We start from the raw sequence: 12918 nt of genomic DNA, 5'->3' as shown, positions 1-12918 counted from the left end.
CTAGAGCACAGGCTCAGTAGTTGTGGCGCACGGGCTTAGTTGCTCCGCGGCATGTGGGATCTTCCCGGACCAGGGCTCGAACCCGTGTCCCCTGCATTGGCAGGCGGATTCTTAACCACTGTGCCACCAGGGAAGTCCCATGGATAAATTTTTAAATACCCTTCTTTGAGATACTCTGTATTTCCTCCATTTTCTACAACGATCATAGGTTATTTTGTATTCAGAGAAGTGATGCTGGAAACGGAATGAATGGTACCCGTGGACCCTGCAGGCAGGGCACCGCTACCCTGTTTGGACTCTATACTGCGTGCTCCATCTCTTCCCCAGATGGATCCACTTTTGGGATCCAAGTCTATGCCACATGCCAGGTCTCTTCTCCAGATCTATTCAACTTTCCAAAATTTTCTGCCCTTCACGTGTTAACAACCCCTTCCTGGGCCCCTTCCTGCCACTGATGTTGAATCTACCATCTGTCCCATTCGCAGACCCGCAGACACAGCTCCGCGGTGGTCCTCTCCTCCTCGGGGTAAGCGTCCTGCAATGGGACGGCGGCCAAGAAATGCCTGGGAGTCCGCGCACGCCTGGTCCAAATGCAAACCGTAAAGGGTGTGTGCTAATGTGCTTTTTCTTGGAAGAGGACCCATGGTTTCATCCACCTCCTAATGGGGTCCGCAATGTGAGAAAGTGCTGAGGGCACCGCACCCCAAAGGAGGGTGTGGGCTCTTGGTGGGAGCACAAAGTACCGATGTCCAGTTCCCTGGCTTCCCCACCTCGCTGGTCCCGCGTCCTGGTACAGGAGGGTGGAGATGGTGTTTGAGTCTCTCCCTTGGCATCCCGCACGGCACAGAAGCAGGTCACCGGGACCAGATCCGAGTATCAGATCCTCCAGATTCCTGCCACTGGACAGAAAGAAGCAGTGGTTCCACATAATCTCGCCCCCGCTTGGCCCCTGACACTGAAATGTTTAGAAAACCCACCCAGGGAGATTGTGGTTCCTGGCGGGCTGCCCGGGGGCTCGGCGCTGGGAGAGTTCCCCCAGCCGCGAGCCCCAGAGCTGCTGACAGCTCCTCCGGATGGGAGACGGGTGGAAGCCCACGGAAGTCGCTGAGTTGCTTTGTTTTTCTCTTAGAAATCACCTGCATTTTATTTTTAGCCATATTCCGAGCCACTTGATGGAAAGGGGAATGAGTGGCATCGTGGGTAGTATCTTTCTGCATAAAAATCGAGGTGTGATTACCAAGTAACAAAGCTAATCTTTTTTATTTCTTATGACCTGACTCTAATCTGAAAGCCGTTCCAAAACTGGCAGCGTTTCTGAGCTAAATATGCACCTGCCAGAGTGAACGTCTTGAAGTTGAATGCTCGCTGGCAGGCGTAAGTGCCAGTTCATCCTTTGATGAAAAAAAACATAGTGTTCTGACTTAGGGGACCCGGTGCTGCAGGACCCTGGGAATGTGACCAAGCGCAGGTTCCGCTCGTCCTTCACCTGGCCTGATCATTTCTCATCCATTTCAAGTCAGCGCTTCTCCCGGTTAACTGCTCTACCCAGGACCTTCAAATGCAAAGCTTTTACCTTAACGAAATTTTCATCCTTGCTGGGAAGGCTGTGTTTTTGCTCCCCGAGCCCTTCATTGCATTTTACTACCCTGGGAACACGTACCCCCTTTTTCTTTTGGGGATAAAAGATCCTCTGTCCCGTGTCCTCAGCTGACGCTTAGGGGTACGGAGAAAAAGCAAGAAGTACGTGCGGGAACGGTGGAGATTCGGGAAGCGGGGAGGGGGAGGGGCTTCTGTCCTCGAGGGCCCGTGTGGATGAACGTGATGAACAGGCTGTGGCTGAGCCGCGTGGCGGGGGGAGGCCTGAGAATCAGCGGTGTGGGCGGGACTGGGAACCAGTGTCTGAGCCAGCTTCCGCCCCTCACCCCCAGGGACGTGGGAGCCACGGGCGAGCCCCCAGTTACCAGCCTCCCCAGCCTCCACGTGTATCCATGGTAACCCCCTTGTTTCTCTTGGTCTCCAGTGGAAGGACTGAAAGTGGTGGAGGTTGAGAAATGCAAGAGTGACATTAAAAAGATGAGGGACGAGCTGGCAGCTAGAAGCAACAGGTAAGGTCTGCGCTGGGCAAGTGCGGCAGATGGCCGGGGAGAGCTCTGCGCGGCCACGTGGAGCCGAGAGGGGCCCTGGGGGGGGGTTTCCCCCGAAAGCAGAGCTGGAAGATCCCAGCTCTGGCTGGGGTGGGCACCGTCTGGGATTTGCTTTCCGATGACACAGCTTTCTTATCATAAAAGAGAGTTTATGGCAGAGGGAGGCTGGGAGGATGACTTCACAGAAAAGGCCAGTAATCTTCTTGCAGATCAAGGTGTTAGGATTCACGGCCCCAACTTGAACAGAGTTGGCATCGATTTTTTGAAAAGGGGAACGATAAAAGGAGAAAGGCCTTTGGCTTCCAGGGGACGAGTGTCCTGGTGTCCCGGAGGCCCCAATCCCGTGCGGACGTCCCCATAGCACAGAGCGGCCCGTCAGGGGAGCGATGCCGCGTTCTGGACACAGAAATCACTTGTCCCGTGGAATAAGGGTCCCTCCACACATCCCCTGGAGAACCAGGGTGAGGTGGCCCAGGCTACCGAAATCCAGGAAAAACATGGCCCAGGCATTTTTTGGAAAGTGGGGTTTGGGCTACAGCCAGACCCTTTGCCGAAACCGTGGTTAAAGCAGATTATTAGGTCAAGGGCAGAGATGCACCACGTCAGCCAAGATGATGCTGGATGTTGCACACACTGAGCGCCTGCTGTGTGCGGGGCTGTACCGAGTGCTCTGCTGACGGGACCAGCTTGCAACTGTCTGCTGTCCTGCGTTGCTGCACACCCGTGGTCCAGAGACCGCATGGTGAAGGTGTGGCCCGTCACCCCTGGAACGCCACGCCACTAAGGAGGCTGAGGTTACAGCTGGGGCTCAGCAGGATTTAACGGGACTGATGAACCTGCGAACGGCCCTGTGCAAGCGCACCAAGTTGGCTTACGAGGCCACCCAACATCTTGAAGATCGTTTCCTAAGTTTTCAAAATTGAGGGCAACCTGCTTACTGCAAAGCGTGGCTACATGCAAGGGCCTTCAGTGCAGGAGGGGAAGGGGAAGCTGGTGGTCGCAGGGGAGGGGCGGGGCTGGCGGCCTCAGGACGGGCTCCGGGACTAGCCTGACGGGCTCCGGGTGGTGCATGTCTTCCGGGGACCACGCCCCGTTCGTGGCCCGCTCACTTGTCAAGTATTTTGGACTTCGGGATGTCTCATCCCATTGGATTTGGGGGAAGTCGGGCAAAGGAGTCCGTGACGACAGAAAATTGTGAGTGAATAATTCATCCTCACTGTCCCTGAAGCGGAAGGCTCTGTGCGGTCAGGAGGCAGATCCCTCACGTGACCCAGTGAGGGCCCTGGAGTTGCCCACGCAGCCCCGCAGCTGGGCCCCGGCTCAGCAGCTGGAAGGAGGCCCCTGGTCACAGTGTCGTCCTCGGGCTCAGGATCTGGACGGCTCAGCTTAGCCCTCTGGCTGCCACATGCTGGACCTCCGTCCTGTGGCCAGTCCTAACGCCCAGGGGAGATAAAGCTTGTCAGCCAGGCCCTGTCCCGGCCGCTCTGCGAGCGGCCTCAGACTGGCGGCCCGTGGCCGAGGGCCGTGTCTGCTGCGGCGAGCGGGTGGTGCCCTGGGCCCCGTCCCCCATGTTCCCTCTGTAGGGTCGCCTGCAGCCACACAGCCCACAGAGCACTTGCAGGAGGCGGGGTTCGGGTTTGGATTTTGGTTTGAGGTATAGTTGACTTACAGCGTTAGGTTAGTTTCACGGGCATGACGTAGTGATTCAAAAGCAGAAGGTGTTTTATAATGAGGCCTCTCGTCCCTTCTCAAATGATTCAATCCTTCCACCTGCCCAGAGCAACCGGGGTGAGTCAGGAGCGCCCCCCCCCCCGCCGCTGGTCCTGCCCCGCCAGCCGTGTGGCAGGCACCCCCCCACCGCTCCTTCTGTAAGAGCCAGGCTGGGGCAGGGGCAACGTGATGCCCCTGCTGTGCTTTCTGGCGTGCACTGCCCTGCGGGTCAGGTTGCAGGAGAAAAAACAGAATTTCGTCCAGGTGGTATTAGTTTCCTGTGGCTGCTATAACCAAGCACCACACACTGCAGGGCTGAAAACAACAGGAATTTACTTTCCCACAGTTCTGAGGGCTAGAAGTCTGAAATGAAGGTGTCAGGAAGGCCAGGCTCCCTCTGAAGGCTCTCGGGGAGAATCTGTTCCAGGCCTCTCTCCCAGCTTCTAGCGGTTGTCAGCAATTCTTGGGGCCCCTTGGCTTGTAGAGCATCACTCCAGTCTCTGCCTCTGTCTCCACATGGCCTTTTTTTTTGTATGTGTCTGTCTCTGTGTCCAAATGGCCCTTTTTTAAAAAGACACCAGTCATATCGGATTAGGGGCCACCCTAATCCAATCACACTTGGTGTGACCAGTCTTAACTCATTACATCTGTTACAGCCCTATTTCCAGATGAGGCCGCAGTCACAGGTACTGGGGGTTGGAACATCAACATATGATTCTTGGGGGACACAATAGACCATGTGGAGAAGACCTGCCCAATTTCAGAGCACAAGGGAAGCAAGGTGTCACCTGCAGGCACCTGTCGGGGGCCAAGTGGGCAGAGCCGGGTCTCTTCCACGCCCCCCACCCCCCGCAAGAAGTATCAATACATGTTTGGAACTCACAGTGCTGTGGTCCAAAGAGGAGCCTTCCCTGTGCCCCAGCCACTTCTAGAGGCATGTCTTCTCAACAGGCAGTTTTCACAGCAGCTCATGTAGGTGAGAGATGGGTAATTGTGGCTCTTCAATCGAAAACAGAATGGGGTAAAGTCTCAAACAGTGCTGACACATTGCGACAAAAGAAATGCAGCCTCCTGGGCTCGGGGCTAATCCACAGCAGCAACACCCACCTGGGACGCTGGCCCAGGAGCCTAGCACCCCTTTGTGCCCCATACAAACAGCCCTGCCCTTTTCTTTATGGAGAAATTAACTCAGATGGAGGATAAGCTGCTTGCACTGCCCCTCGTCTCTGCTGACGGCTGGGTTCCATCTTAATCGTGCAAGGGGGCCGTGCAGTCATCCAGCATCCTGGGACCAGGCTCGTTACCTGCGGGGGAGGTCGCACAGCTGAGCAGCTCTTTCTGAGGATGTCCACCCAGCCGGGTGGTGATCCTGCCTCTCGGGGGCGGAGAGGGGAACAAAGGCACCTGCCCGGCTGAGCTCAGGTCTGCACCCGCTCGGGTGGCCAGTGAGCCTGAAGCGATGGCCGCCTTCACCCCCGCACAGGCACACCCCAGCGTGGCCTCGGAGCCAGGGCTCTGCGTGGACCAGAACCGCCTTTCCCCAGGGAATAGGGATGGCCGTTGGGTCAGATGAGGCGCAGACCCACAGACACCCTCGGAACTGCGCTCCCCTGAGACACAGGCCTTGGGTTTCTCTTGGCTTTTTCCCCAAGAGGACAGAGGGAGGATTGCCCGCCCACATTCAGGGCAGGGCCCGGCCCCACCGAGCACGTGGGGGCTACAGGAACACGGGGCGGCATCTGAGGGCTCTGGGATCTGTCATCTCTTCTTTCATCCCAAACAAATGGCCTTGACCACTGGACTGAGCCCCAGGAGGGGGGAGGCTGGGAGCACGGAAAATGAAAGCAAAAACCAGCCCCAAACAGAAAGAAAAGAAAAGGCGCCATGCCAGCTGCTCTGTCAGCTGGAGGATGCTGGTTCCCGAGGCGACGGGCCAAAGAGGGAGCAGGCAGGGCTGCCTGGCCGCGGCAGGACCTCCCAACGCTGGGATTTTCAAGGAAGCAGTGGATTCCAGCAGTCAGATCATCTTCGGTGGTGGAAGCTTACACGGCCCTCCTGGGAAAGGCGCGGGACTGACCTGCACAGCACGTGTGTGCATGTTTGTACAAAAGAGGTTAAAAGCGGAAAAGAAATAATGACGATGCTACCTATGCTCTTAAGTCACAGACCAGGTTCTCACTGCTCAGACACGCATGTGTAAACGGGAGTTCTCGTTGACAAGGGCGACCACGGAAAGCGTTTGGTTGGCGCGTTTTCTTGGTTCATTTTGTTACCCTTTTGCTAAATCTGTCTTAAAATCCCACTCCATGCACGGAGATATCTTAAGCAGCTCGGATGATTTCGCGAGCATCGGGTGGAGGGAAGGAACAGCGACACGCCAAGAAAGTCATACTGAGGCTCTTTTCCCAAACAGGAAGCAGACGTATTATTCTGAGTTTGCAAGTGGCACAGCCACCTTGTCATACCTCCAGACTATACTGATGAGGGGGGCAAGTCAGTAAAAATAACAGCGACCACGATGCTCCCAGTCAGAATCCAGTCCCGAGCTTCCCAGATGTTCTTCTATGCCCAGATAGCCGGTTCTGAAAAACAGCTACGAAATACTGTTTAATTTTCTTTCATTTACAACACTGTAAACCGTCAGTAGATGAAAATGCAGCCTCAGACATTTTTGCAGAATGTCTGCAAATGTCACCCACCCAGTGAGTTCTTTTCTCCTCATTCCGTGGCCAATTGTTTTGCAGTACCTTTCAGGACATACATACTGTAGGCAACGTTTCTTTTTCCCTTTTCATCCAAAATTCCCTCGCTTCCCATAATACTCATCATTAAAGATGACATGATAGTCCTCCCTGTTGAAGTACCGTAATGGTTTAAATTATCTCCCATTGGGGGACGTTCCGGTGGCTTCTAGTTTGGTTTTGTGTTTTTGCAGCAACAGACGACACTGTGATGAATACCTTCAAGCTGTTTGCTTACGTCTAATTCTTTGCTTATGATAAATTCTCCAGAGGAGGCTTGCAGCTTAAAGGATGTGAATTTCTTTACGGCTCTTACAATACAGTATAAATTGCTCTCCTGGAAGATGGAAGTTTATTTACAAACTGCATGAGCTTCTGTGCTGGCCCCATCCCCAGCCTGGGAATCTCACGCAAGGCAGGGGGAGGGTGAGGAGTGGGGTGTTAGACCCTCCCGCCACCCCCGCTGTGCTCCCTATTTGAGGTGGGGGGACTTCAAGTTCCTTCCAGAGGAGTTAAGGTGCCCATGTGGGCTGGGGGCCCAGGCGCTGCCGGCTCTCCTGGAGCAGCCCCGACCTGCAGTCCCTGGCTCTGACCCCCTCGGGCCAGCACACTCGCCCCTGATGTCGGAAGGGGGCTTCCCTCCAAAGCCACCAGGCTCCTTTTGCTCTGTTCTTTTGTTTTGTTTTGCTTTTGTTGCCGCAACCCGAGGCATGTGGGATCTTAGTTCCCCGACCAGGGATAGAACCCGGGCCCCCTGCATCGGAAGTACAAGTCTTAACCACTGGACCACCAGGGAAGTCCCTGTTCTGTTCTTGATGCCTTGATGTTAAGGAATGAAAAGCAGAGTCAGAGATCAAACTCGCCTCTCAACGTGTGTGTAAGGGGAACAGTTGGGGACATCCTGAAAGTCTATCACAGGAGGCGGGATTGATGACCTTATGAGGTCCATCACGCCCGAGGTCCCAAGGAGGACTTGCTTTTTGATGAGGTCGAGCTCTCTGAAGCAGCAGCAGTGCATTTGTGACATGGTAGTGGAAAAAGCAAGTTGCCAGAGAGGAAACTTGGTACCATTCCATCCTTATCTAAAAGGACCAGGGGCTGTCCGTGTGTGTCCATACCTAGGAACGTTCTGGAAAGGTACCCCAAACTTAACAGAAGGCATTGCCAGGTGTGAGATTTAGAGGAAAGAAGGGGGTGAAAGGGGACTTACATTTTTTTCCTTTGCTTCTGTGTTTTTTGAATTTTTTAGAATAAACGTATTTTGCTCGCATCATTTAAAAGAGATTTTCAGGAGCTTCTCTAAAATGAAGATGCCATGTTTGCTGAGAGCTCAGTATTATCTCAGGAGGTCCAGGCACGGTCTTCGGGGTTTAGCAACGAGGCGTCACTGGCTTTACGACTTATTCTTCTGTAACGAATAAGACCAAAGGGGTTTGTGGGATGTGGATTGGGTTGGGTTTTGCGTTTTTCGGTCCTTCTCCGATGAGGTCCCCGCAATCCGCCGCCCAAGTGACGCCAAGACCGAGGCGGCAGTGCCAGAAACAATCTTTGCTTTTCCCTTCAGGACCAGCTGTCCCTGTAAATACAGTTTTTTGGATAACAGCAAGAAGTTGACATCTCGACGCGATGTCCCCGCTTATCCCAAGGTAAGGTGACATCCTGCCCCTGAAGAAACCACAGTCAGCGTCCACAGCCTCCCACCCTCGGCCCCCCTGACCTCCCAACCCAGCCCCTGCCATCTGCACATCTGCAAAACCAGCTCCCGCCCGGGCCCTGGGCTGTGGAACACTGCCGTTTTTCTTAGGCAGGATACATTTTCTCTCTGACGTTTGTTTAGCCACAGTGGTCCCAGACCAAGCTCCAAGAGATCGGAGCTCCTCCACGGTGTCCAGCCAGCCCCCATCGCCGACTCAGTGAACAAACGGTTCTCACGTGCAAATGTTACTTGAAAGAACTTTCATTTTTAACTAAATTATTTAAAATCTGCTTCGCTGCATCTCCTGTCCCTGAACAACATGTAGTTGTGAGAAGTTTTGCTTTTTGGTCACAAAGGATTTCTCAGTTACAAGAGAACCTCAGCCCTTGTTAGAGCAGCAGTGCCCTGGGAACGGGGGTAGGGTTCTTCAGACAGCTGCAAAAGAGGGGTCCGGTGATGGTGGTCCCCCATCTCACAACGCCTGCAGCTGGCGACTGAGCAGGACCCTGGCCCAACCGTTCTTTGCATACTCTCCCACTAAGATTTGGGCTTCGCAGTGGCCGGGGTCCTGCAGACAGGGCGCCTGGCTGTGCCCAAGGCCACCGCCCCCACACTGTTCCCACAGCAGCAAAGAAACTCCCAGAGCCTCCCTGCCAGGGGGTTCCCCAACTCGGATACGAAAGACAAGCTAAATACTGTCCAAGGTTTTCACATGGACACAAGTGCCCTGCCCCACAGGAATGCGTGACCCACACCTCAGGATCCGCCCCAGGGAGTCACGAGGCCCAGCTTAGGCCCAGAACAAAAGGTGCCGGTCCTCCGCAGTGGTTCCTTTGAAAAAAACAAACGGAAAGACCTAGGAGACGACTGTATCTAACTCCAAAACACCGTGACTGTCTTGGGTCTAAAATCTTGTTTCCTCTGACAATGTAACCTAAACTCCGGTCTTCCGTAGAACCAGCGCCTGCCCCCAGCAAGCTGGGCTGTTATAGCCCAAGGCTAAACCAGTGACAGCATCCAAAATCAAACCTCAAAATAGCTTCTTAGCCACTATTTGAATTTATGCCAAGTAAAAGTTTTTTCCCTTGATTTCACTTTATTGTATTTTTTAAAGTCCGGTTTCTCGGGATGTCATTAGCATGCAGTAAGGTTCACCTTCTGCAGTGCAGAGCACCATCAAGTGTGACAGGTTTACGTGGTCACGTACCCTCCACCACGGTCAAGGGGTGAACGTTCTGTCTCCCCCAAGCGCCCCCTCGTCCCCTGTGCGGTCATTCCTGGCGCTGTGCCCCTGACCACCACTGGTGGGATGTCTGTCCCCGTAGTTCTGACCCCTCCAGAGTTCTCGTGGGTGTAGCCTTTGAGAAGGTACCCAGGTGTCCTGAGAGGGGGGCAAGAGGAGAGTGGAGAAGGCATGGCCAGCCTTCGTCTCAACCCAGAGGCCCCCGTGCGTGCTCACAGTGCTTTCCTGTCCCCTCCAGTACCTGCTGTCCCCCGAGACCGTAGACGCCCTGCGGAAGCCCACCTTCGATGTCTGGCTCTGGGAGCCCAACGAGGTGAGTGCAGGAGCCGCCTGGGACCGGGACCAGCTTTGGGGACCAGACGGGAGCGGCCCCATCGCTCTTCTCCTCGGCTTCTCCTCTGTCTTCTTTGTCTTTCAACTTGATTCTCCAGGTTGGCGGCCAAACTGTCTCTTGGTGGGCTCGGGAAGGGGCGTCAGGGCCAAGGAGCAGGTGAGCGGTGGGGCCTCGAACCCGGGCTCTGGCTGCTCGGTGCACCCCCTCCGCCCAGCAGCCCCCCGGGCTGCGTCCTGATCCCTGGGCCTGCAGGGTGCAGGCCTCGCGGGCTTGGGGAGTATTTCAAGAAGGAGCTTCCACTGGAGGGCTGCTGAGAGTAGGCGACCCAGGCAGCTGTGAGGCCTCGGGGACCCAGAGTGACTTTTTGCAGCAACAACACACTTCTTTAAAATTCCCCTTTTACTGAGAAAACACAAACATGGAGATCGTTTTGTTGTTGTTTAGTCTATAATATCAGTTATACCTTCCTCTCTCTGAACCCGGAGAAAACAAAAAGTCCCTCCACGTGGACACGAGGCCACAAGAATCCACAGACTCTTGCCAGCTTTTTGGTAACACGGGAGCCCCGGCGGGGCTCACCCACTTGGACGAGATCAGCTGAGCGACTTCCCTGCGCTCCAGGAAAGGAACGGTGCACACTGAGCGTCCACCATCCAGGTCGTCGTTCCCCGCCTGGGCCTGGAATCTCCTGTGTGAACCGCCTTCCCTGGCTGGTCTCCCAGGATGAGAAAAGCCCCAGCAAGAGGGGCCAGGAAAGTGCAGGTCCCGCCTCCACCCCGCCTGGTCCACCCTGAGAAGAGCCGCGTGCTGGCCGGCACCTGAGAAAAGGAACTAGGTGACACGTGTGCTCCAAACCGTCCAACCAGTCAGCACGCAGGGCTGGAGCCGCAAGTTCAGGGGTGGGGGAGGCATTCTAAGTGTGCAGCTGTCACCTGCCAGATCAATGCATGATCAGAAATGGACGTGGTGGAGGGGGACCATGGCAGGAGGAGAAGAGTCACATCTTCCAGGAGAAGCATTAGGACCTCATGTCCCAAAAGCTCTCGCTGAGCAGGGGAGCCTGCTGGCCTGGACGCACAGGAGCTCAGAACACACAGCCCTGCTTCCAGCAGGTGGCCGAGCGCCGCTACCGAGCACATCTCACTCTCCCCAAAGTCGTCTTGACCTCAGCAGCCCACAGGGAGGAAGAGCAAAGCTGGGGCCCTGATGGTGGAACCCCCGCCGTTCCTGTCTCCTTGGGGCACTGGCTGCTTGTGGCCAGAGAGGGAACGCCACCCTCACGCTGAGAGGTGGAAGGATCCACGCAGCCGGGATGCGAAGGCAGTCCTCCACACTCGGGATGTATGTGCAGCCGCCATCAGGGCGGGGATGAAAGGAGGGACCAGCCCCCTGCCAGTGGGCTCGGCCCGTGTGGCTGTCTGCCGGCCCAGGCCCTCACCAGCACACCTCCATGACCCCGGGCAGCCTGGGAGGGGTCCCAGCGCTTCCAAAAAGCACCTAGCTGCCCACAGTGGCAAACCAGAGGTGCTCAAAGACGGTAGCCCTGGCCTCTGGGGATGCCATGAACTTTGGAGTGTGGATGGCAAAGGTGAACAGCTACAGAGATACACCTGAAAGCTTCAACAGCCCGCCTGGCCCCCAAAACTGCATCTGGCCACCCAAGAAGCGTCTGGCACCCCGAGAACATCAGGGCCCCCGGGTGGTGGTGGTTCGCCTCTCTCCCTTCAAGGGGGGGTGACGCACCCAGCGTCACCCAGGGCCCCAGCATTCTCCGATCGCAAACCAGGCGGGGAGGTGACTTCCCACTGCTCCGCTCTCGCGGGCTGACCTGAGTGCTGCCCCCGACGCCGCGTCTGCCGAGCCCGGGCTTGAAGGCCGCGGGGCCTCTCGGTCACCTCGTGCGTGCTCCGCACTCAGCCTCATCCAGCTGCCCAGCCCAGGGCCCGCCGCAGCGTCAGCACGAGCAGATGCTCAGACGCGTCACTCCTGCTCCGAAGCTGCCACGTAAGTGGCACCAGATGGTTTTGTCTGCCGATCACCTCCGCCTCTTGACTCTGATTTCACAGCAAATATTTCAGCTCCTCGGGGTTGCCCGCAGCTGCGAATAGGCTGGTGGGACGGGGAGCGGGGCTGTCGGACCCACAGCCCCTGTGGACGGCAAAACCCTGGCTGGGCGCTCGTGCTGCTAGCAAAGCTGGGGTGATCCGGGCAGCAGCCGGCCGGCAGCCTGGACTCCAGCCGTCCCGCTCTCACCCGGGACCCCGCAGTCCCAGCGCTCTACCAGGGGCTCCTTCAAGGCCCCCGTTTCCAAACTCTGGCACCCGGCCTGCGTGTGTGCCGTGCCCTCGAGGAAGAGCTGTGTGTGGTGGCCATCAAGGACTTTCCGTCTGGGACATCATCCCAGTTCTGGGCTGGGGGTGGCTCCCAGTTTCCCCGGTGGATTCTCTGTGCGGCTGGAGAAGCCACCCGGCCCGCCCTGAGCGCGTCTCCTGGCCACTCGTCTCCTCCTTGTTGACCGGCCTTCTCCTCCTGTGCCCACAGATGCTGAGTTGCTTAGAGCACATGTACCACGACCTCGGCCTGGTCAGAGATTTTGGCATCAACCCCATCACCCTCAAGCGGTGGCTGGTGAGTGTCAGGCGCCCCCGTCCCCCCGACACAGTTTCACGGGAATGGACTGTGGGCGCCTTCCTGATGGCCCTGGGCTTCCTACAGACGGAAGCCGCGCTTCCACGAGAGCCCTGCGGGGACGGTCAGCCAGGCTCCGCCCGTCCCCCTCCCCCAAAACACTCTCTGCTCTTAGGCCCCTGCTCCGGTGAGCGAGAAAATAGTAAGAACCGGGGAGGGGCAAGTGAAGCCCTGGGAGGGGCTGGGGGGGGCTCTAAGCAGCACGGGCATGTGAGTGAGCGTGTTGTGCAGGTGTGTACGTGGGGGGGAGGTGTGCATGTGAGTGTACGTTTGTATCTGTGTGTGTGTGCGTGTGACTGTGAGCGCCAGTGCCTGCATACTGGTGGGGCGTGTGCCTGTACGTGTGCCTGTACGTGTGCCTG

The 12918-nt window shown here is 56.5% G+C and overlaps 1 protein-coding gene across 1 annotated transcript in view; it reads left to right on the top strand.

The window, feature by feature from the left end:
- PDE9A (phosphodiesterase 9A) overlaps positions 1 to 12918 on the top strand; it is a 99086-nt gene that overhangs the window by 75290 nt on the left and 10878 nt on the right. The window contains exons 7-10 of the mRNA XM_022552854.3: positions 2021 to 2105; positions 8160 to 8241; positions 9773 to 9847; positions 12410 to 12496. Coding sequence (XP_022408562.1) covers positions 2021 to 2105; positions 8160 to 8241; positions 9773 to 9847; positions 12410 to 12496 — 329 coding nt within the window. The remainder of the gene's footprint in view (positions 1 to 2020; positions 2106 to 8159; positions 8242 to 9772; positions 9848 to 12409; positions 12497 to 12918) is intronic.

This window comes from Delphinapterus leucas, chromosome 4 (genome assembly GCF_059928025.1).
Source record: "Delphinapterus leucas isolate spDelLeu-1000000601 "Yukka" chromosome 4, BTC_Dleu_Yukka2, whole genome shotgun sequence".
Taxonomy (NCBI): Eukaryota; Metazoa; Chordata; class Mammalia; order Artiodactyla; family Monodontidae; genus Delphinapterus; species Delphinapterus leucas.
This window is presented reverse-complemented; position numbering and strand designations above follow the sequence as displayed.